The sequence below is a fragment of the Notechis scutatus genome, chromosome 2 (assembly GCF_049901735.1).
Source record: "Notechis scutatus isolate UNSWTSFEM ecotype Mainland chromosome 2, rNotScu1.2, whole genome shotgun sequence".
Classification (NCBI taxonomy): domain Eukaryota; kingdom Metazoa; phylum Chordata; class Lepidosauria; order Squamata; family Elapidae; genus Notechis; species Notechis scutatus.
This window is the reverse complement of record NC_142010.1, coordinates 127,072,295-127,096,599: the sequence shown is the minus strand read 5'-3', so window position 1 is coordinate 127,096,599 and position 24,305 is coordinate 127,072,295. Positions and strand designations below refer to the sequence as shown.

Below are 24,305 nucleotides of genomic sequence, written 5' to 3'. Positions count from 1 at the left end.
TATACTTAGCAAAACATCAGAGAATCCCATTGGAACATTGCAGAATGGGAGCACTATAGCTTTGGTATGCTTTAGCGAAGCTGGGCCACAGATTCCTGTAAGAAAACACCCGTCTGATGTTGATGAATATAAATCACGGGGACCTGACTGATTACCGGGACCTGAGAGCATTTTAACTTACTGCACCTCTGTATGGTTTGCCAATTGCACAGTGGCAGATAGGAAAGCACTCCAGAGGGTTAATGTCATTGCCCAGAGGATCATTGGTTGCCTTCTCCCCTCTTTGGAAGAGCTTTATAGATCCTGTTGCCTTAAGAAAGTTCAAAACATTTTTAAAGATCCATCTCATCCTGGGAACCCTTTTTTTGAACTATTACCATCTGGCAGACGGTACAGAATAATAAAAACAAGGACAAATAGGCTGAAAAACAGCTTCTATCCCAGGGCAGTAGCTCTTTTGAATTCTGCTGTATAGTGCAGTATTGGTGCGGTGTCAGGGGGGTTTCCAGTTCAATGTGTGAAGGATGTGTGTTTGTGCTTATTTTCATGGTCATGATGTGCACTGAAGATAGTGTTTGATTTCGTTGTACGAGGTGCAATGACAATAAAGTAAACTAAACTAAACTTAGTAAGGCCGCTCTAGAATACTGCATCCAGTTTTGGTCACCACTATAAAAAAGGTGTTGAGACTCTAGAAAGAATGCAAATAAGAGCAACACAGATGATTAGGGGCCTGCAGGCTAAAACATATGAAGAATGCTTGCAAGAACTGGGCTTGGCTGGTCTAGTTGAGCAGGGGTTAGACTAGATAATCTATAAGGTGCCTTCCAACTGTTATTCTGTATTCTGACTCAGAGAATTAATGCCCCTCATGGTTGAATGCATACCAAGATGTCTTGTTTCTCTGATTTGACAAGTTAGCTGAGATTAAAAACAGCAACACAAGGAGTCAAACACATTTTCTCTTTGGGTTTATATAAATAGCTGCTCTAATCAACTCTGAACAGCATACATCCCAACTATTGTAAATTGGATTAAAAACATACAGTGCTAATTAGAGTAAAATAGCAATAATTACAATGCTTAAAATAGGACATAGTAAGATATAAACCAGAAATTAATTCAACCATCAAGCAAAAGATCATTTCTGTTGCTGGAGGGAACAGATTGTAGCACTCCAGCCTCCAAGGCCTGTATCTTTTGAAAGTGTTCCTAAAAACCAGCAGGAAGGAAGCCATTTGGATATGCGGGCAAATACTGTTCCAAAATGGGGGAGCATCTAAAGAGACGTGTAATTGTTGCATGGGCATACTAAATGGGGAATAATGTCTCCCCAAGATCATCAAAATGCAAAATAGCCAATCCAGGAAGACAGAACAGGAACATTCTGCTTTTAAGATGGGCTGAGACGAAACAGGAAAGGGCAGCTTTATTCTGCCTTTTGCCTGCTTTCTCACATGGAGCAACTTTTCCAGAGGTGGCTCAAAGCGAGGCAGACAGAAGCCTCCACAAAAATTTGGAGTTTTAAACCAGAAAAAAATACAGGGGCTAGTAGATTAGCTTTTATGGAAAATGATTTCAGCAGAGATGCTTTTGTTATGGTTAAGGTTGGTGTTAGGTTTTTATTCTATCTGTTCAGTATGCGTCTAGTCGAAGGAACACCAATTGAGATGATCATTTAAAAGTCATTATTGAATTTAATCTGGAAACTTTTTTATTAGGTATAATAACACAAAATATATTAAAATATACATATATTAACAGCTGCAAGGATTTCGTACGGACAACTATGGAAGGAAAAAAGGATTCCACCAGAAGGCACGGTTATTAAAAAAAATAATAGATTGTATAGAGATGGACAGGCTAACGATGAAAGTAAAAGGCAGAGAAGATTCAATTTATTATAGGGCCTGGGATGCCCGGTATGAGTGGTTTAGAAATAAAAATAAAATAAAATGGCAATTAGGAAAAAAAATGAGGGAATATGTAAATATACCATGGAGAAGATTGAGATGTAAGGATAAAAGATATTGATTTATAGTAAGAGTAAGATGTAATGGTAAAGGAATAAGTAAATACATATACTGAAAAATGTGAGGAAATGCAAAAGATGTCTTGATGTTGATAACAATGTATAAAGTTTTGTTTTATGTTTTTTTAAAATTTGGAAAATTAATAAAAAATTTATTAAAAGTCATTATTTCCCCTTTGGGTTTTCAACCCTGGTACAGTGAACTTCAACTGGCTGGGGAATTCCAGGAGTTGAGGTTCCCATGTCTTAAGGCTACCCAGTTTGAGAAAGACTAATTTCCTAGATAATCCTATAAAAGCTGATCTAGTTTGGGAGGGTGCAAACATGCTTCTCATGCTAATGTAATAGTAACACGTCTAGTTCTTACTTAGACTTGTAACTACCTTGGATGCTTTTTTATTGGCTACTTCCACAGTTAATGGTAAGGAATGAGAGAGAATAAAGTATACAGTCCCTTGTGGATTTTTGAAGCAAATTTTAAACCACCATTTTAATATTTAGCACAAACTTCGATCAGAAAAAAAAATAGCTATAGAGCGTGTTTGCTGATAACTATAAGCTTGTGTTTATTTTTTATTTTTTAATGTTTATTGTAGGCAAAGAAAGCTGCAGAGAGGCCTGTTCTAGTTGCAAAATATGGAACGCTTCACGAATTTGCGTGTCATCCTTGCGCAGGGGCCATGCTAATCTTCTCTGTATCGTTCCAATTTTAGTATATGTGCTGCTGAAGCGAGCACATGCTTGTGTTTATTTGTTTTTGACTATCTTGCTCTTTTAAAGATGGCTATTTGAAATACCAGTAACCAGAGCACTCATCTTGTACTTCAAACCAATTCCCTCGATGTAACATTGGATTGCTTTCATGGATGTGTGAAGAAACCTTATCAGAAATGAGATTCCTGTGGCCTGTAAACAGGTTAGAGATGTCTGCCCTATAAAAATAAGGACTTTTTAAAACAAACTGGGGAACTATGATAGAAGCTAACAACAAATAAGGTTCATACACAGATTAAATGCCCATGTCATTATCTTTTTAGCTTTTTATGTTGACAATTTCATGGAGCTGATATAAGCAGGGTTGATAAAAGAACAAAAGCAGTACAGAACACTGACTAAATGTATAATTTAATTTGCATCTGCCAACTTCAATGTTGTGTTACATTGTTCTTTTATAACCAGAAAACCTACTTTAAAGGGGGAGGGGGAGTAGAGGGGCAGCGCAAAAGGGAGCACTCTATACCTTGCATTCAACCGGAACGAACAAAGTTATGCTAATACGTTCATACCACGTGAGTATTTACAAAATATATTATTTGCACAGCTTAGAACCATACGTATGAGACCTGACACAGCAGGCTAATTCATTTTCCTGAGTGGGAAAACTCTGGAAATTTATAACAGCACAACCACATTTGAAGAAAGACAAGGGATCCCAGTCCCCCACCACAAAGGACAAAAGCAGGGTTTTTTTTTTTACACAGGAGAGCTAGAGAACTCACGTTCGCATGGCCACTCAACTATGGTTTCATTCCTCCAGAGAATTCCACCCCTAGTATAGACTAGCCACAAGAAAAAATGGCTTAGGTTTCCTTGCCAGAAATACCGAAGAATGCTCCATACAGCTCAGTCGTTTGACCAGTGGCAGCTCGGCCTGCCTCGCCCAGCAAAACCTGGTTCCAGAGAGTCCGAGGTGATGCAACCACAGCTTTGCCCACACCTTTCTTGGCAAAAGTTTTCCTTTGGAAGAATAACGTGTCGGCAGTGCCAAGATCCCTTCCACTTCAATACTGGTTGATACCGAAGAGACGGACCCCGTGGAACAGGGGTAATTTGGGCAAGAGGACGCTTAGGAGTGAAGTGGTGTTGATTACGAAGTGCACAGGGTCATATTTTGTATAAAAGCTGGTTAAAATGTACCTGAAGGGTAAGAAATATACTCGATTAGTGACAGATATGCGCTCGAGCCTCTTCAATAGCACTGAAATTCAAGTTGTACATGGCTGATAATCATTATGAGCTAAGGCTCCCAATTTCAAATGACTATGGAGACGTTATATAACACATGGTAGGAGGAGGCCCAAATTCATACACATGCAAAATGTAAGAAATATTAATATTTAAAAGCCCTGGTTGTGCAGAGGTTAGAATGCAGTACTCCAGGCAAATTCTGCCCACAGCCTGGAGTTCGATCCTGACAAGACTCAGCCTTCCATCCTTCCGAGACTGATAAAATGAGAAGCCAGATTGTTGGGGGCAATATGCTGACATTGCAATCCACTCAGAGAGGGCTAAAGCACTGTGAAGCGGTATATAAGTCTAAGTGCTATTGCTATTATTGATTAAAAAATAATTAAAGTAATAAAACAATTAAATCAATTATAGCAGCAATTTTAATAGCAAGGCTGGCCTGAGCAATACCCAACACTTACAGGATGATTGGGGAAATGCTTAAGAATTTGCGGGAGGATGTCCATTGTGTGCCATAGTCTATCTGCTCCCAATGTGTGAGTAAGCGATCCTTGCCCTGGTCAGGCGTTTCAAAGGGAGTCCCTTTCACTGTATGGAGAAACCAATACATCACCTGCAAGGAGCAAAAAAAAAAAAAAGGAGTAACAATTTCTTTCTTTCTTTCTTTCTTTCTTTCTTTCTTTCTTTCTTTCTTTCTTTCTTTCTTTCTTTCTTTCTTTCTTTCTTTCTTTCTCTCTCTCTTTCTTTCTTTCTTTCCTTTCTTTCTTTCTTTCTTTTCTTTCCTTCCTTCCTTCCTTCCTTCCCTTTTCTTTCTTTCTCTCTCTCTCTCCCTCGCACTTTTCAGTAAATGTGCAAAATCACCTAGGGCAGGACAATTTTGAAAAAAAAAAATCCTAAATAAATTGTACAATGAATGAAACTGCAGTAGGATTGGAATATGGGCATTGGTGGTATAGGAGGCTCCCAAGATTAAAAGCTGTCTATTTGTATCCTAAATGCTCGGAACATGGCCAATAAATTGGTCAGGAATCAAGAGTTTTGACTTACCAGGTTATGGATAACATTAGTTAGAGTCCAGACCACAGGGACACTGAAGAAGGGAATGCTAAGAAAGATGATATGAAGCACAGCCACAGAAATGATGTAAGCTAACCAAATGCCTCGGCTGTTCATCACTCGCGTGTTGGGATTCATCTCACTGTGGGCTACTCCAACATTCATGCTGTTGAGAAAAATACATAGGTACATGTGTAGACACCCAGATATTAGTATTGGTGTGTGAATGCACATCAGAAAACCTAGAGCAGGCCCTCTTTAGGCTTGGTAGCTTGGGGTGGGGAAGAACAAACCTGAGCTATATGGAGTCAAATCAAAATACTGCTCAGAATCACTCAGTTAATCCTTGCACATCCCCTAATTTCCTCATAAAAATGGGGGTAAGGAAAGCTATTAAAATACTTGTACACTAGTTGACAGTAATCTTTTACAATGCTCTTTTCCCACAGAAAAGGCAAGCATCTAAAATTGAACCAGAACCATCATGATATCACCAGATCAGCCCATAATGGTGGATATCATCAGGATCATCATACCTTATCCCAGGGGTCTCCAACCATGGCAACTTTATGACTTGTGGACCTCAACTCCCAGAATTCCATGGCTGTCTAGAGAATTCTGGCAACTGAACTCCACAGGTCTTAAAAGTTGCCAAAGTTAGACACCCCTGCTTTATTCCATGCTGTAAGATGAACTTATCCAGGAGCTTCTTGTAGATGTAAAACATGAATAGAACACTGTTGGCTAGATCAGTGGCCCCCCAACCTTTTGGGCACCAGGGACTGATTCCACAGAGTGTTTTTTCCGTGGACTGGAGGGGCATAGTTTTGCATGCTGCCTGCATCTCGTGGATGGGGCTTCGCATGTTTGTGTGGCCTGGGTTCTGGCATGATGCAGCCCGGTGCTGCTCCATGGACCGGGGGTTGGGAACCCCGGCCTAGATGTCTCCCCACTATCAACTCCAACTGGAACAAGCCTAGAGGAGGGAGTCACTTGCTTTTATTATCAGAGCCATAACTGCCAGGCATAACAAAGCAAACAGTGACAAAACATCTAACTGTGATGACTTCATTATTGTTTCTCCAGCACAACTGTTTTCTTTTTAAAGACACTGTGGCATTTTCCAATGAATGGATATGAACAGCAGGATTATTTAATGGACTATTTTAATGGATATAAACAGCTGTGGAAGAAAGAATATAAAGCGTTGCCAGATAGCACAAACAACCTGAGGTCGAGAAACTCCAGAGCTTCTTGCAATGGAACATTCACTAGCACTGATGATGTTACCTAGTTAGGCTAATGAAACATCTGCAAGAGAACGAACACGCTCAGAGAGCACCAAGGACCTCTCACATTCATGGATCTCAGCCTTCCTCAATCGGAGGTTAGGGCAACACCTTCTGGTCAGCAGGTTCTGTAGTTTAGTAGCTCCATCTCATCTGAAGGGCTGGAAGTTGGGAAAGGAGAAGATATTCTACACCGCTCAGGTGTCTTGTTATTTTAGAAAGTGCACTGAAAACTTCCTTCTGTGTGCAGAAGACCTGGACGTAAAGTGGAGGGCATTCTCACTCCTCCTTCAGTGCCCAACCCCTGGTCCGTGCCATGCCAGCAATCCGGGCCACGCAAACAAGCGAAGCTCTATCCACAAGATGCAGGCAGCATGCAAAACCAAGTCCACTCCAGTCTACGGTAAAACCTCTCTCCATGAAATTGATCCCTGGTGCCCAAAAGGTTTTTTGGGGTGGAAGGGGAGGGGGAAGGGCTGATCTATGCCACAGTCTCCTGTTCCACATCTACAAGAGGCTTCTGGAGGAGGTCATCTTACAGCATGGACTAAAGCCGGGGTGTCCAACCTTGGCAACTTCAATTGCCTGAATTCCCCAGGCAGCCATAGAATTCTGGGGGTTGAGGTCCACCAGTCATCAAGTTGCCAGGGTTGGAGACCCCCCCCCCCGGGATAAGGTAGGACAGCAATTGCACTTACTTAGATACCGCTTCACGGTGCTTTCCAGCCCCTCTCTCAGCGGTTCCTGATAACGATATCCAGCTTTATATGCCCACTATGGGCTGACTTGGTGGTGTGATGCGAAGGCTCTGGTTCAACTTGAGATGCTTGCCTTTTGTGTGGGAAAAGAACACTGTAAAAGATTAACTGTCAACTAGTGCAGGCGTCCCCAACCCCTCAAACCTCCCCCCCCCCCACCTTCCGTCCGTGGATCGGCATCGGTCAGCCGCGTGCCAGCAACCGGGCCACGCAAACAAGCGAAGCCCCATCCGTGGGATGCAAGGAGCACGTGAAACCATGCCCCCTCCGAGCCGCGGAGAAACCTCTCCCCACGGAATCGGTCCCCGGTGCTCAAAAGGTTGGCGGGGGGAGTTTCGCTGCGCCTGAAAGATCCTTTTTCTTCTCTTCTCGCAGGGAGTCGTCCCCCGTCGTCGTCGTCGTCGTCCCCGGTTCTACTCCGGCCCTCATCAGCTGCCTACCTGCCACCTTCCGCGACGGCTCCCGCCGCTACGACGAGAAGAAAATCCCCGCGGCAGCCTCCTTTTCCGCCGTCTGATACGCTTCCACGTCTCCCGTCTCCACTTCCTCCTCGCCAGTCAGCAGCCGCTCCGGCCGGCCGCTTCTTTCCTGTTGGTGGTTTCCTTTCCGCCCTTCTTTTGACCCTCCATCCGGTTCCTCACCCGCCAACCAATGGCGAGGGCTGACATTCGGAAGGGCAGGGTTCGAGTGAGAGCGCGGCTTCGGATTGGGCCAGGGGTTCGGCGAGGGTTCTCGGGGGCGTCGTGGGGTTGGGGGCTGTTATTGCGAGCGGGGAGTTAGATTGTTGAGGGAGGCGAAGCTAAGATGGCGGCGGAGACGGTGGAGCTGCACAAGTTGAAGGTATGGAGGCTGCCTTGGGCGGAGGAGCGCGTCTTTCGTTTGCTCCGGGGAAGCGGCGCTCGGCCTTCTCCTCCCTCTCGACCGTAGGAAGAAGCTGCTTTCCTGTTTGGGTGGGTGGGTTAGCGGGCGGGCTTCTTTGTCAACCTTTTCGAGAGCGCGGGAAAGAGATGATGGGATTCTCCTCACGCCGCACGTCTGGAGTCTTGTCTCCCAGCCCGGACCGAATTCTTCTTGGCCGGTGGCCTTTCCCTTCCAGCGTGGTTCTTCTCTTTCCTTTTCAGAGAACAGCGCCCCTGTATTCAACCTTTGCTTTCGGGAACTGTAAACCGCTTTGCAAGCGTGCTACGTGTTGCTTTTTGTCATCCTTTCCCCCCCTCTTTTTTGTGCGACTTTGCTCCAGGAGACATTGAACAAGTAACGCTTTTTGGGGTACAGTATGGGAAAATCGGGGGTTGCCTACTTGTCGGGCAGCTTGTTAAGCATGAAAATCATTAATGTATCCTTACCGTGATCTAATGCTTTTAAAATGATGGGTCCAACTTGAGGTTCTTCATTGATCAGTCTTAATGATTTTTGAAGAAATTCGTCAGTTTTCTTGGTTTCAGACTCCCACTGATGCTTTTCTTTCAAGGTCATGTTGATGTAAACATTGGAGAGTCCTCCTTAAACCACAGTGTCTACCTGCAGGAGTGTCAACTCTACAGGTAGACCAGATGAGGAAAACGGCTTCACAGGAAAATTAAAGCTATACTTTATTGAAATAGGCTATAGTAACAGAATATTGCCTGTTTCTCTGAAGGTCATGTCTTTCACTTGTTAAAAGGAGAATGATTCGGCTTCATTTTAAGAGCTTTGCTTTAATTTTTATATGTCTGTAGGAAATCACATGTTTGATTAAGGTTAAATCTTTTCTACTTTTAACAGCTTGCGGAGTTGAAACAAGAGTGTTTAGCCCGAGGATTGGAGGCAAAAGGAAACAAACAAGATCTCATCAATAGACTCCAGACATATCTAGAGCAGCATGGTAGGTTCCTTGCTATTCTTTGGTAAGATCTTCCTTGACTGAAGTGTACAGTATGTTAATTTGTAGCATATGTAATCAGATATTCTGTAGAATAGGACAAGAAATGTTAATGTATTTACTTCTAGTGGAGGTATCACAGGCTTACATCCACTCTTAATTCTTTTTTTCCTAACTCCAGAATAGAAGTAATATAGTGTCATGAAGAAAGCCATGATGAGAGGAAGATGATGGTGACAGCTGCATTCTTAAGAATTAAGCTCATTAGGGATTGCTTGCTAGTATGATTAGAGTCTATGACAAATGTTTATTTTTCAATAGGAAGAAATTTTTCTTTATAGCTTAATCTTGGGGTCTCCAGTCTAGTGCCTTTGACAGATCTCTTCATGTTTAGTTTACTTTACTTTATTGTCATTGCACCTCGTACAATGAAATTAAATACCATCTTCAGTGTATATTATGACTGAAAATAAACACAACCACACATCCTTCACATTCTATACATTGAATTGAAACCCCTAATATTGCATTAATATTGCACTATACAGTAGAATTCAATAGAGTTGCTGCCCTGGGATCGAAGCTGTTTTTCAGCCTATTTGTCCTTGTTTTTATTATCCTGTACCATCTGCCAGATGGTAATAGTTGAAAAAAAAGGCTGCCCAGGATGAGATGGATCTTTGAGAATGTTTTGAACTTTCTTAAGGCAGCGGGAACTATAAAGCTCTTCCAAAGAGGGGAGAGGTCAACCAATTATCTTCTGGGCAATGACAGCCCTCTGGAGCAGCGGTCGCCAACCTTTTGGACCTCAGGGATAACTAAACTCATAATTTTAAATCCCGCGGACCACAAATATGAATTTTGACTGACAGTGGCTAGCTGACATTTTCCCAGGGTCTCTGCAGAAAGCAGCAGAAACCCTGGGAAAATCCCCAAAAAAGTCTGCAGGAAAATTCTCCACCCTGTTTTCCTACTGATTGACCATTCTTTATTTGGGATCGTAGGATATCGTCTCCAGCTCCATTCTCAGGGGAAGGAGAACGGCTTCATGCAAGGAAAGCAGCAGAAGTCTTTCTTTCTGTCCCCAAACTCCGCCAGAAATGAGTCTTCACGAAACTTTTTGCTGCAGCGCAGCCTCTTGGAGCAGGATGCTTTGCAGGGTCCCAAAGACTCATTTCTGGTGGAGTTTGGGGGAGAGAAAGAAAGACTTTTGCTCCTTTCCTTGCGTGCAGCCAAAAGCAGAAGAAGAAAAAAGCGGAAAGAAGCAGCCCAGTGGCCAGGCAAGGCGTGTTGGGTGAGTGGGCAAGTTCCCCCCCGCCCTTTCTCCCCTCACTACCTTGTGTTGTTTGCAATGCAAGCGACGCAAGCCTTGTGTTCTTGCAGGCCATGTGGACGGTGCAGCCTTGTGTTCCTGTGCAGCCTGGATGAATTGCTTTGGGGTGACATTTCTCTGCAGACCACCAAAACTTTCTCGCGGACCACCAGTGATCCCCAGCCTTTAATTGGTGACCACTTCTCTGGAGTGCTGTCCTATCTGGCACTGTGCAATTGGCAAACCATACAGAGGTGTAGTAAGTTAAGATACTCTCTATGGTACAGCGGTAGAAGGTCACTAGCAGTTTTTCATTCAGTTGTTTTATGAGAAGTCTCAACAGAGATTATATTACCTGAGACTTCTCAGAAAACAATAACTGAATGAAAAACTGCCTTCTACCGCTGCACCATAGAGAGTATCTTAACTTACTGCACACTCTGATATCCTCAGAGTTCTATGTTCTACCTGATATTTTTACTAATGTCATTGACTGCACTATCATGGCAGCTTTTTATAATTTGGGTAGGTTTTCTAGCTGCTGTAGTGCCCAAGTATTGGTTTAATATTAATGTCTATGGAGATTCTCAGCCATCCATGTAATGGTTATCCCAAAGGTGCTTTTTCAAGTGGCAACTGGGCTTGTTTTTCTTTGAAGACATTTTGCTTCTCATCCAAGAGTTGTTGAGGCCACTTGGAGGCTTATCTGTGCTTCTCTGAAATTTCTTTTAAAATCTGATTTGAAAGTAGGCTCAAAGAGACCATCCGTGTCAAAATTGAACAGCCCTCTCTCAACAGAGAGGGAGGGATACAACATCATCTATCTCCAGTCTATAACATAATCCTTTCAGCAGTTCCAAGAATGTTCCACACCCATTTGCGCTATTCAGGTGACCCTGGCAAAGATAAACTTCCAAGTAGCATCAACTACTCTAAAGAATGCAAACGAACAGCTGTCTGCAAGGAATATAAATCCTTCCATTCTAAATTTGACCTTTAAGAATTGGAAACTAAAGGTGAAGTGAAGAAAAATAAATGAACATTTATCCAGGAAAGATAAATGTGATTTTTTGTGTTTGTGTATGTATGTGTAGGGCAGATAATTTTTGAATTTTTCAAAAGAGAACTGAGTGAGTTAATGTGTATTCTAGTTATTGGCAAAAAAAAAAAAAAAGGCTGGATTCAGGTATCTGCCCATGGAAAATTTATCTGTGTAATATGAATTCTTAATTGTGGGTAATGGGATCTAGGAAATTACAGCCTGGATAGTTTAACAACTGGTCTAAGAAAATTGATCAAACAAAATTGTCAAGCATATTTAATAATACATGTTCTTGAAGAAAGAAGCAATATGATTGCTGCATGAAAAAAATGGCTTAATTCAAAAGATATGGTGGGCTGACTCTGTGTCATTTAATTGAAACAGCATGTAGATTAATATAAAATCTATATTAATTTAAAATTCTTTATTTTGCAAACGGTATGTATTTTTAAGTAGCATTAATGCAATTCAAAATCATACTACATTTTTCCATTCAGCCAGAACACAGATCAGTAAACCTTTGCAGGTCTGTAAAGCAAAACAAAGCTGAAGTAAGATCACAAGAACAGTTACTGTTTCTGTTAGTAACTATTTCACTGAACAACTGAGTTGCCAGTCCCAATTAAAGTCACTAAACAAGGATTACCTGTATCTTTGTTATTACAGATTTATACAACAATAATACTTTATTGACTAGCCATTAGGTCATATTAGAATACAAAATATAAAACACAGATCAGTAATAAGACCATATGTTAGAAAATAGAGTAAAAGACATAAGTAAAAGAAAATGCAAATCATTCCTGTGTCATCCCCCTAATCTCAGAATAGTTAAAATAAACATGGAGGATATACTCATAATAATATATATATACATATATACTCATAATAGTTGTTGAAGAACAAGTTTCCCCATCTTATCACATTGCAACATCATAAAATTAAGGTTTTTGAAAAAATATAGCAAATTCTTCAACTGGACAAATCTGAATGCTAAGATTAATCTTGGGGCGACATAAATGTGACTCCAATGTGGCTGCTATCTATTCTCATTGAATTTATAGAATTTATTATCTTTTTTTGGTTGTAAACTAGACTCTAACCTCAAAGGAGATATCTAATATTGGATTGATCTTTAGAGGAGAAATCATGGAGGAGCTGAATTTTGATTTTGCCAAGCTGACAAAAAATTCTGGCCAACTCTGGCATTGATTTGTCTCCATTGAAATGTTGCCAAATAAAACAAATATCCCTCCTTTTATGGTCTCCAATGCTGGCATCTGAGATTTAGGAATAATTGTATTTTCTTATAATTTGCATAAAATGTAATTGAATCATTTGTGTTCTAAAAGTAAGCATTAGTAAAACGACTGAATGAAGAACATGCTAGCTAAAAAAAAACCTTCTATACATTTATTTGTATATTTTAAACAATATACCAAATATGTTTCTGCTGTTATAGATGGGTTGCAAAATAGGTTTAGGTCATGTATAATGGGACTTTTTGATCTAATATATCTAGATTCATATATGACACCAAGGTATAACTTAATATGATTTGGCCTAGTTCCCTTCCTCACAGTAGAAGCCACAGAATATCTAAGCATCAAACCAGTTTTGGCTTGTTCAAACTAAAATTGAAAACTAATCAAATAGACTTGCTCTTAACTAAATAATATAGGAGTGTGGTGGCTCACGTGGTTGGGACGCAGGGCTGACAATTGGCAGGCTCGTGTTCAAGACCTTGTTGCTGCCCCGTGATAGGGTGAGCTCCTGTCACTCGCTCCTGTGGGGAACTGCAAATAGATAGATGGGTACTACATCAATGGGCAACTTAACAGGGACATGAAAGGAGCCCCCAAACCAAGCATCCCTTGGGCAATGGTGATGTTGCTGGCTAGTCCTTTCAACCCAGAAGCGCCTTGGTACTTCCGACATGAGAGTGAGCGAGCTAAATTATAGATTACCTTCCCAAATATAAAGAAAATATGCCCTTGAATTCAAGAAGACTATGGATACAATTGTATTGTTTTTTTTGCAACATTGTCATTTGCTGCTGCACTGTTCTGAAATGTTTTTGACTTCCCAATGTAGCCTACAGCCTCAATATTCCCTTTGGTACTGCAGTTTTCATCCAAGCACTATTTAGCTTCCAGGTCAATCAGATAGGAAAATCATTTATGCACAGATAATTGACATTAAAAAAGCAGATCTTGCATCTATGGGAAAAACTCTAGGATGATGATGATGAATTGACATTAAAAAGATGACTTCTAGCTTTTATTATTTATTTATAACTGCTTTCATTTTAAACTTTCATTTTTAAAAATGTCAAAGCTACTCCATTGCTTAATACATGTAAGAAAATGTAGAAGTAACATGTTGTACAATCAACACAATAAATCAGCTATCAGTGCAACTGTTGACATGTTAGATGGGAATTGAAAAGGGAGTATTGGCCAAAATACTTTTATTTAATGATAGAAGCCCTAAACTGTACAGGCCTTCTTATGTGTACAGTGTATAAATTAGTATTACAGTTCAATTTACTATTTCTACTTTGAGATGTTTTGGATAACTCTAAAAAGACAAATATGTTAAAACTGAAAAAATATATATTTAAGTAGAGACAGAATAGTATTTAAACATCTAGGGCAGACCACGGACTGGTACTGGTCTGTGATCTATTAGGAACCGGACTGTGCAAGTGACAGGTAAGCAAGTGATGTTCCATCTGCACATGCACAGGATTCAGATTGCACATGAAATTATTCCCCCTTCCCCTGCCCCAGGTCCGTAGAAAAATTGTGTTCCATAAAACCAGTCCCTCATGCTAGAAAGGTTACGGGCAACAGATCTAGGTTTCAATATGTCTTTGATTTATAATAAAAATATTTTAATTAATAACTTCATTTTCCCCTGAATTATTTAGCCGAGGAAGAGGCAAATGAAGAAGACGTTTTGGGAGAAGAAACAGAGGTAAATCTATGTCATACTATCATAGCATCAGTTCTTTAATCATATAACAGTGAATTGATTTGTGTAGGAATATGCTGTAAATGCTATATAATTTGTGTTAGCAGAATTCCTGTTCAACAAGAATTTTTAATTTTGTTTCATTAAGGAGATCAATTTGCCTTCCATTTCTTTCATACCTGAAAAGCTTGATTAAGTGTTCTTCATATTATCTTTGAGTGAAGTAAACTTAGCCTGCAAATAACTTAGAAATATTTTTATAACAAGTATTTAGAGGTTCATTGTAAACCTCTGTGTTGTTTCCAGTACTAGTTTTAGATTAGTATCAATTACTTTGTTTTAAAAATGTCTATGATACTGTCCAATAACAGTTTGGAAACATACTATCTATTGGATCTGCTGAGCCCTCGACATTGATTTTGAAAATTTGAATAATATTCCAGATTCCTCTTGGTCATTTGGGTCTGAAAAGGTCAATTTTCATGTTTGTTGCCATGTATTTTGAGAATCGGGAAAGTCTGCAGAGCAGTCTGGCTACCAGCAGGATAGTATCCTCCCCTCAGTGTGACTGCAGGGTGTCATATCAAACTAGATTGTGCCCAGCTGTAATTGGAGGGCATATACCAGTCCAGTATCTGTTTTTTTTTAAATATAAATGATGCTGTGCTTCAGTGGTTAGATGGCCTAGAGTAGACATTGGTATTCGAACAAAGGTCATTTTAACTTTTATATTTGATTGTATTTACTAATTTAGGTGAAATATTAATGTATATTGCTAGGCCGTGTATGATATGTCATACACTAAATAATAATAATATTTTTAAATGATGCAATTTTATCAATGTTTTGTTATTTTTATAAATGTGTTAGGAATCATAACAAAATGACAAAGCATTATAATTCATGTACCCTAGCCATTTTAGTCTATATAGACCATTCTAGTCTATATGGATTATAATAGGAAAAAAATCTATTTCTGATAATCAGAACAGTACTGTTTATATTGTCATGTTTAGTGTATCTGATTATTTTTCAGTACAATAAAAGATTCCTTTGTGCTCAGAAACAGAATAGTTTATGTACAGGTGAAACTCAAAAAATTAGACTATCGTGCAAAAGTTCATTTATTTCAGTAATGCAACTTAAAAGGTGAAACTAATATATGAGATAGACTCATTACATGCAAAGCAAGATAGTTCAAGCCGTGATTTGTCATAATTGTGATGATTATGGCTTACAGTTCATGAAAACCCCAAATCCACAATCTCAGAAAATTAGAATATTACATGCAATCAATAAAACAAGGATTGTACATAGAACAATATCGGACCTCTGAAAATTACAAGCATGCATATGTACTCAGTACTTGGTTTGGGCCCCTTTTGCAGCAATTACTGCCTCAATGTGGCATGGTATGGAAGCTATCAGGCTGTGGCACTGCCAGGATGCTTCAATAGCGGCCTTCAGCTCTTCTGCATTGTTCGGTCTCATGTCTCTCACCTTTCTCTTGGCAATGCCCCATAGATTCTCTATGGGGTTCAGGTCAGGCGAGTTTGCTGGCCAATCAAGCACAGTAATCCCATGGTCATTGAACCAGGTTTTGGTGCTTTTGGCAGTGTGGGCAGGTGCCAAGTCCTGCATCCCCATAAAGCTTGTCTGTGGAAGGAAGCATGAAGTGCTCCAAAATCTCCTGGTAGACAGCTGCGTTGACCCTGGACTTAATGAAGCACAGTGGACCAACACCAGCAGATGACATGGTTCCCCAAATCAACACAGACTGTGGAAACTTCACACTGGACTTCAAGAATCTTGCAGTGTGTGCCTCTCCATTCTTCCTCCAGACTCTGGGTCCTTGGTTTCCAAATGAGATGCAAAAGTTGCTCTCATCAGAAAAGAGGACTTTGGACCACTGAGCAACAGACCAGTTCTTTTTTTCTTTAGCCCAGGTAAGATGCTTCTGACGTTGTTTGTTGTTCAGGAGCGGCTTGACAAGAGGAATACGACATTTGAAGCCCATGTCCAGGATCCGTCTGTGTGTGGTGGTTCTTGATGCACTGACTCCAGCCTCAGTCCACTCCTTGTGAAAGTCCCCAACACTTTTGAATGGCCTTTTTCTGACAATCCTTTCCAGGCTGCAGTCATCCCTGCTGCTTGTGCACCTTTTTCTTCCACATTTTCCCCTTCCACATTACTTTATATTAATGTGCTTTGATACAGCACTTTAGGAACATCCAACTTCTTTTGCAATTACCTTTTGAGGCTTTCCCTCCTTATGGAAGGTATCAGTGATGGTTTTCTGCACAACTGTCAGGTCAGCAGTCTTTCCCATGATTGTGATTCCTACTGAACCAGACTGAGAGACCATTTAAAGGCTCAGAGACCCTTTGCAGGTGTCATGGCTTAATTAGCTGATTAAAGTGGGATACTTTAAGCCTAGAATATTGAATCTTTTCACAATATTCTAATTTTCTGAGATTGTGGATTTGGGGTTTTCATGAGCTGTAAGCCATGATCATCTCAATTATGACAAATCAGGGCTTGAACTATCTTGCTTGGCATGTAATGAGTCTATGTCATATATTAGTTTCACCTTTTAAGTTGCATTACTGAAATAAATGAACTTTTGCACGATATTCTAATTTTTCGAGTTTCACTTGTATCTTCAATTACTATAATGGGGAAAATATGTTTTTTTTCTTCTTCAAATATTTGAAAACACAGTTTAAGCTGTTTCCAGTCTGCTTTGAAAATTGATTTAGGTGCAGCTATTAACTTGCAATTTCCATATTACTAGCTTAAATAAGTTTTGATTTTATGTAAAATCTTTGTGACAACTATTAGAAAGGGCTCTAAAAGTATTGAGGAATAATGATCAGCTAAAATGGAAGTAACATTTTTTATTTATAAATATTATAGATCTTTGTTATAGGTAAGATTCCTAGATTACTTATTTTGCTTGTGCAAAATATAGAAATTTACTTTTTGTTATATATAACCAGACATTTTTAAAAAATCAACTTAAAGTAATCCATAAAAGTATATGTTTTTAGGGTCTCATTTTCCAAAGTCAGCATCAATCAAAAAACTCTTAGGAAAGAATAAAAGGGAGAAAACATTTTATAAAAGGGCTGATTGAACAGAATTGGATCAAACCATCTATCCTCTGCTACTTTTTTTCTATGGCTGGCATAGAAATCAAATGTTGCAATGATTTTTTTTAATAAGCTGGCACATTGCCTGAATTAAATTCTTAAATACCTTTTACTAGCAAGAAATCTGCTAAAGATATAAGAGCATAATTTTTCCAAAAATATCAAAAAGTTATAGAAGTCAAACTTCGTAAATTCACATAAAAGTAGTTATATTGGGGCATGAGTGGAAAAATTAACACTATTGAACTGTAATTTTATATGGTCATCCCAAGTTTTTTAAAATAATCAGATAACTTCTGGCCTTTATGCTTTATTAGAGCTGTGGTGGCACAGTGATTAGAATGTAGTATTGCAGGCTAACTCTGCTCATTACCAGGAGTTACTAGCTCAAGTCTTCTATCCTTCCAAGGTCAGTAAAATGAGGACCTAGATTGTTGAGGGCAATATGCTGATATCATAAACCATCCAGAGAGTGCTGTAAAGCACTGTGAAACAGTGCATTCAGAAAGTATTCTGACCCCTTCACTTTTGTCAATTTTGTTATGCTGCAGTCTGATTTTACAGTTGGTGAAATTCATTTTTTTTCTGATTAATCTATACTCAGTATGCCATAATGACAAAGTGAAAACAGAAGTCTAGAAATGTCTGTAAATGTATTAAAAAGAAAAACTGAAATATCACATTGGCATAAGTATTTAGACCCATTTGAAATTTAGCTCCAGTGCCTCCCATTTCTTTTGATTGTTGCTGACATGTTTTCTACATCTTCATTGGAGTCCACCTGTGGTAAATTAAATTGATTGGACATGATTTGAAAAGGCATACACTGCTCTATAGAAGGCCTCACAGTTGGCAATGCATACTGTAGCAGAGCTAAAGACATGGGCTCAAAGGAACTGCCTGCAGAGCTCAGAGACAGGATTATTTCAAGGCTGCAATAAAATTTCTGTTGCACTGGAGTTCCTAAGAGCACAGTGGCCTCTATCATTCTCAAATGGAAGAAATTTGGCACAACCAGGACTCTTCCAAGAGCTGGTCGCTCAATCAAACTGAGCAATTGGGGGAGAAGGGCCTTAATAAGAGAGGTGACTAAGACTCCAGTGGTCACTGGCTGAGATCCAAAGTGTTCCAGAAAAACAGCCATCACTGCAGTCCTCCACTGATCTGCACTTTATGGCAGAGTGGCTAGATGAAAGCAAAACACATGAAAGCCTGTTTGGAGTTTACAGAAAAGCACCTGAAGGACTCTCGGACTGTGAGGAACAAGATTCTTTGGTCTGATGAAACCAAGATTGAGCTGTAGGGACTCAATTCTAAACATTATGTCTGGAGGAAACCAGGCACCACATATCTCCTGCCCAATACCATCCCAACAGTGAAGCGTGGTGGCAGAATCATGCTTGGGGGATGTTTTTCAGCAGCAGGGACTGGGAGACTGGTCAGGGTTGAGGGAAAGCTGAATGGTACAAAAGCAAAGTACAAAGATATCCAGCGCTCAGGACCTCAGGCTAAGCTGAAGGATCATTTTCCAACATGACACCGATCCTAAGCACACAGCCAAGACAACACAGGAGTGGCTTAGGGACAACTCTGTGAATGTCCTTGAGTGGTCCAACCAGAGCCCTGACTTGAATCTTATTGAACATCTCTGGAGGGACCAGAAAATGTTGTTCACTGACAGTCACCATCCAACCTGACTGAGCTCGAGAGGAGTTACAAGGAAGAATGGCAGAAAATCCCCCAATCCAAATGTGCAAAGCTTGTCGCGTCATACCCAAAAAGACTTGAAGCTGTAATTGCTTCCAAAGGTTCTTCAACAAAGTACTGAGTGAAGGGTCTGAATACTTATGCCAATGTGATATTTCAGTTTTTTCTTTTTAATAAATTTATAGAAAAAAATTCTAAAATTCTGTTTTCACTTTGTCATTATGGCGTATTGAGTGTAGATAAATGAGGAAAAAATTAATTTCAAGAACTGTAGAATCAAGCTGCAGCATAGCAAAATTGACAAGTGAAGGGGGACTGAATGCTTTCTGAATGCACTGTAAGTCTAAATGCTATTGCTAGGGCTATTGCATTTTTTCTTGATGACAGAGTTATTTTTGCTTTGAATGTGACTTGAAAAGCACCAAATTTGGCTCTTCAGTTCAATGAAGAAAATAGTAATAGTATTGTGATTCTATAGCATGAATATTCTTACATATTTCTTCAAATTATCCCCAGCTTTTCATTGCTGGTTTGTTCTCTCTTATGTTTTCCTACAAGGAAACTATATATTTTACCTCAAGTTGGAAGCCATTCTGAGTCTTAAATGCAGGAATTATATTTCCAGAAATGGATAATACAAATGTATTTATCTTCCTTAAAATCTTTCAGAAGAACATTGGTGCAGCTGAATGTCACTCTAGTTAAGAATAATTTTTAGGGCCCTGTCTGCACTCCACTCTCAAATGCTATCCAATAGACGGAATTACAATACAGATTAAATACTGGGCATGGTGCCCCTCCCCCCCCCAAAAAAAAATCTGTTAAATATTTCCAACCTCAAACTTGCAGGCTTGTCTTTTGACCAGTTGTGGTTGTAGATCATTTCATAGGTGAAATTCTATGAATGTTTACTTTCACTCATAATTTCCTCATTAATGTTTACTTCAGTAAGGCCTATATGTAAGATTGGGCTGGAACTGTTTGTGCAGCCTATATATTCTGCTTTGTACATTCGCTCTCTAACTTTTAATATTTACATTGCAGGAAGAAGAACAGAAGCCTTTAGACAATCCTATTAAAGAGGAAATGACTACAGAGACCTCTCCTGAAATGTAATTTTACTTCAGAATATATATATATTGGCCAAGTATTACTCATTTATGTACATTTTCAGAATTTATTTGCAATTTGTTTATTGCAACTCTCAATAAGCAAGTGGATTATTAATCTGGATTAGGAAGGATTAGTAATGGATTACATTTGAAATAGTGTGACATTTTGGAAATCTCAAGTGTGAGTACAAAGAAGCTAAATATAGTTGACCTGAATAAAAAGCCAAATTTAATGAATCTTATTTAAAATAAGTATAGTCCAGAATTCTGTAATTTAACATCCAGTCCTCATGACTCTTTTGTACTTAAAACAGATTTACCTAATCTCTAAGTTTGTAACACTGCATGTATTTTACCTTTGATTTTTAAAGAAATTAACATTCTTTTCCAGAGCATTTGGAATTGTGTTCTAGATAAAGGTCATTTATATCAAGTATATAACCAAAGCTGTTACAATCCATTCTCCTCCCTTGAATGACATTGCCTTATTTTTCTGCATATACACTAAGTTTCCCTTTAGATAAAGAATTTCAAATTTAGTTCTACTAAGACAAAACAAAATTTCAAATTTAGTTCTATCAAAACAAAGCTATTAGAAGTTACCCCTGTATTAACAAAGACAAAGCAAAGATACACAGTTTAGCTTGCAGTGCTCATTCTCATTGCACATCAAGGAACAGGCAAGTTGTAAAAGCAAATAGGGCCACCTGTGTCAACGACATGCTTTAAAAGCTAAAAGAGAGAGAACCAAATTGCCCATTTGGCCTTACTGCCATTCGTCAGCTGAACATTTGAAGTAAAACACAGGGTACTCCTGTGGCCCAGTCAAGCAAGCAGGCATTCAAATTGTGCTAAAAGAGGTCAAGGAGGGTGAACTTGTAGCTCGTCATGAAATTATCATGTATGACACATACTGAAAATTATGTTTAAGGTAGATAAACAATAGGCTTGCTTGTGATTTTGTCATTTACTTGCTTTCCAAGCTTAGATTTTGACAGATAAAAATATTCTTGTAGAATAGTTTGGGTTATCTTAGAAGTTAAATTTTAATCCAGTTGTTTATGGGGCGATTTTGTACTACTCTTCAGACTAAAAGACTTTCAGATACATTAGGGGGAAAAGATTTTTTAAATGCATTAAGAATACTAACTAAAACACAAATATGTAACACAAAAGTGATATGTTACAACACTAAAATAAGTATTTTAGTCTATTACACTTTCACCATTTTTAGGTAAACAAGCTTCATATATATTGAAAGAATCTGCCTGTGTGTTTTACTTAAAAGCAAGGTAATAGTATATTTCCTTTTAAATTGTTAAATTTATATAGTTACCTATCTCACTTCCATGACTATTGGCATTTTACAAAATTAGCAAAACAGGATTTAGACAGTCAAAAATCTAATTCCTTTCCAAATATAAATTTGGTAGTCTAGAATCCTACATGGACTTGCTCTTAGCTGTAATATAGCTGCATTTATAGTGCAATGCAATCAAATGCTGCAGTGAAACTGCCATATTCATTTTCTGTAACAGCATTAGATCTGTTATTTCTTGGTGACTGTGATTAAACCATTGTTTGTTCAAAAAAAATGGTTCTAAAACAAAATATGTTTGATTAAATCATAGCTAAACACTTAGTACAGTATCAGCTTCTTGACAGCAGGGGGTGCCATTTCTCTATATCTATTGCAGGTTGCAAACAGTGCTTTCAGGGACAACAAATCCCTGGTTCCTGTTTTGAATTGCTTCCTGTGAAAAAGTCATTAAACCATTACTACCCTTCAGGGCATAAAATAGAAAAACTGTCCAGGAATCTTGAACAAAAGCCATCCATTTATCTAAATGGGAGACCTTAATGAGTCAGGTTATGACCCACTGTTTTATGGGAGCTGTTTGGAGGAGGAGGATGCCGTTTCATTTAGCCTGGGAACTTCCGAACTTTGTGTCTTCCACTTTTGTTTTTTCTTCCAAATCTCAACCTTGTTTTTAGAGCATAAACTTCCAAGCACACCTACTCCATTATATTTTTGTTCAAGCGGTTAACTAGCTTCCATTGAACATTGTTAAAGAAGTGTATATTTGATATGGAGATAGGCCAAGCTAAAAGTCAGCCATAGCTATTTCATGAACTATAACTCGTTTGTTAATATAGAGTCATAAAAGGATAAAATTCTCAGGGGATGTAACATAGGTATTAGCTCTCTGGCTTGGATTGACTCCTTAGCATAAGTGATCTTTTCCCTTGTTTTGTTTTTGTGTATGAGTGATTATATGCTAAATGAAATCTCATTTATCTTCATATAGAAGGCATTCAAATATTTTAATATTCAGAAGTTCAAATGACAGTCCAGTTTACATTGACTTGTAGGAGAGAGAGAGTGTGAATTTAAATAGCTGTGGTTCAGGCAGATGGATTCTCTTATGTCTTTTGTCAGCTGTCTTCTTCACCAGTATGCTGTTTTCCTCCCATGCTTTTGAGTTAAATAACATCTGTTTTCCTCAGAGTTGAAAATAATTTTATTCCTTTCAGTGTGGTCAGATAGCAGAACTAAATTAACTAACATACAAAAGCTATCACCATATAATTAAATGAACAGTTACAATCAAGCCTCACATTCTTTGCTCGTACACTTTGTTAAAGGAAACCTGGAATTCATGTGTTAAGTCAAAGCTTGCTTTTGTTAAAATAATATAGCTGTCTTCAAATTACTTTTTGTGCTAAGTTGCTTTTATTCCCAAGACTCTTGTTGCCTTATAGAGTATGTTATTTCTCATGTCCATATCATTCTTTCATCTATCTCTTGGTTAGACATGAAAACTAAGAAAAATTAGTTTAGCATAAAGTCTAATTTTAATAACCTTTTTGAATTAGCATAAGGTTGCCTTCAAAATATGTTTCTACATATATTTTAACCATTTTACTACCGTATTTGCCGGCGTATAAGACGACCCGGCGTATAAGACCCCCCACCACCACCGGAAACGCCCTCCAGAAATCCCGGGGCTGCAGCGGCAGGGCAGAGTGCCAGGGTCCGTGGGAAGAGCGGGAAGGCTGCAGCCTCGGGCGGAGCGAGGCGAGCGGGATGAAGCGGGCGGCGCAGGGGATCCAGGAAGCTAGAGGCGCCTTCGCTGCGTCCAACAAGCATCCGAAAGCCGGCAGTGGATATACCGGCGTATAAGACGACCCCCCACTTGGAGGCATGTTTTTCGGGCAAAAAGTCGTCTTATACGCCGGCAAATACGGTAAATCTTTATCATCCTATGCACAGTGGTTAGAGTGCAGTACTGCAAGCTGCTTTTGCTGCCTGCCAGCTGCTTGCATTTTGACAGTTCAAATCTCACCAGGCTCAAGGCTGACTCTTCCTTCCAAGGTGGGTAAAATGAGAAGCCAGAATTGTTGGGGGCAATATGCTGACTCTAAACCGCTTAGAGAGGGCTGTAAAGCACTATAAATCGGTATATAAGTCTAAGTACTATTGCTATTATAGTAATATTCTAATTTGTAAAGCATAACATGATTGAGGTTGATATTTTTAGAAATGATCCTCAAGTAAGGTTTAGGGAACAATTGTTCCAAGACAGAGTTTGAAGGGTTCTGGGGTTTTGCAGAGTAAATTGTTTATAGATAGAAATTTCTTTGAATGTTGTGTACTTACTCAAGATTTATAGGGAAACCTAGTAATGCTTTTGCAGGAATATAACCACACAGAAGAGGCAACATGTAGAATCATTAAGTCTGTAAGTGATGCTTTTAAGTAAATAGAATTCAGGCAAATAAGGACATTAAATGGAGTCCCTATGCTAGTTGATAAAAAAAACCTGTTGTGTAATAGATATACATCCAGCACCATGGATAGCACCAAGTGAAATTTATAATCTGAAATTCTCCCTTGCTCCAACAATGAGGATGTTGTCTCAGCAACAAGCTAAAGGTAGCCCAATCTATAATGTGGACAGTTCTTCATTCTCTGGAGAAGCCCAATTAAAAGATCTTCGGCTGTTACTGTAGTTGTAGAATTAAACATTATTTGAGGG

General features: G+C 39.2%; 2 protein-coding genes and 1 non-coding gene across 4 annotated transcripts in view; 1 reads left to right on the top strand and 2 right to left on the bottom strand.

Annotated features, from left to right (window-relative positions):
• Positions 1 to 1,687: 1,687 nt before the first annotated feature.
• On the bottom strand, positions 1,688 to 7,662 carry ORMDL2 (ORMDL sphingolipid biosynthesis regulator 2). Its single transcript, XM_026678721.2, has 4 exons — positions 7,544 to 7,662; positions 5,048 to 5,222; positions 4,462 to 4,613; positions 1,688 to 3,949 (listed from the first exon to the last, which is right to left on the bottom strand). The coding sequence occupies exons 2-4, from the start codon at positions 5,219 to 5,221 to the stop codon at positions 3,814 to 3,816; spliced, it is 462 nt and encodes a 153-aa protein (XP_026534506.1). The 5' UTR covers position 5,222; positions 7,544 to 7,662; the 3' UTR covers positions 1,688 to 3,813.
• LOC113419436 (U6 spliceosomal RNA) lies at positions 2,663 to 2,769 on the bottom strand. Its single transcript, XR_003371914.2, has one exon. It is a non-coding gene; the product is annotated as a U6 spliceosomal RNA (small nuclear RNA).
• Positions 7,663 to 7,881: 219 nt separating the features above from the next.
• SARNP (SAP domain containing ribonucleoprotein) overlaps positions 7,882 to 24,305 on the top strand; it is a 67,493-nt gene continuing 51,069 nt past the window's right edge. For both annotated transcript variants that reach the window (XM_026678720.2, XM_026678719.2), the window contains exons 1-4: positions 7,882 to 7,943; positions 8,868 to 8,967; positions 14,251 to 14,297; positions 20,198 to 20,265. In XM_026678720.2, coding sequence (XP_026534505.1) covers positions 7,908 to 7,943; positions 8,868 to 8,967; positions 14,251 to 14,297; positions 20,198 to 20,265 — 251 coding nt within the window. In that variant the 5' untranslated portion in view covers positions 7,882 to 7,907. The remainder of the gene's footprint in view (positions 7,944 to 8,867; positions 8,968 to 14,250; positions 14,298 to 20,197; positions 20,266 to 24,305) is intronic.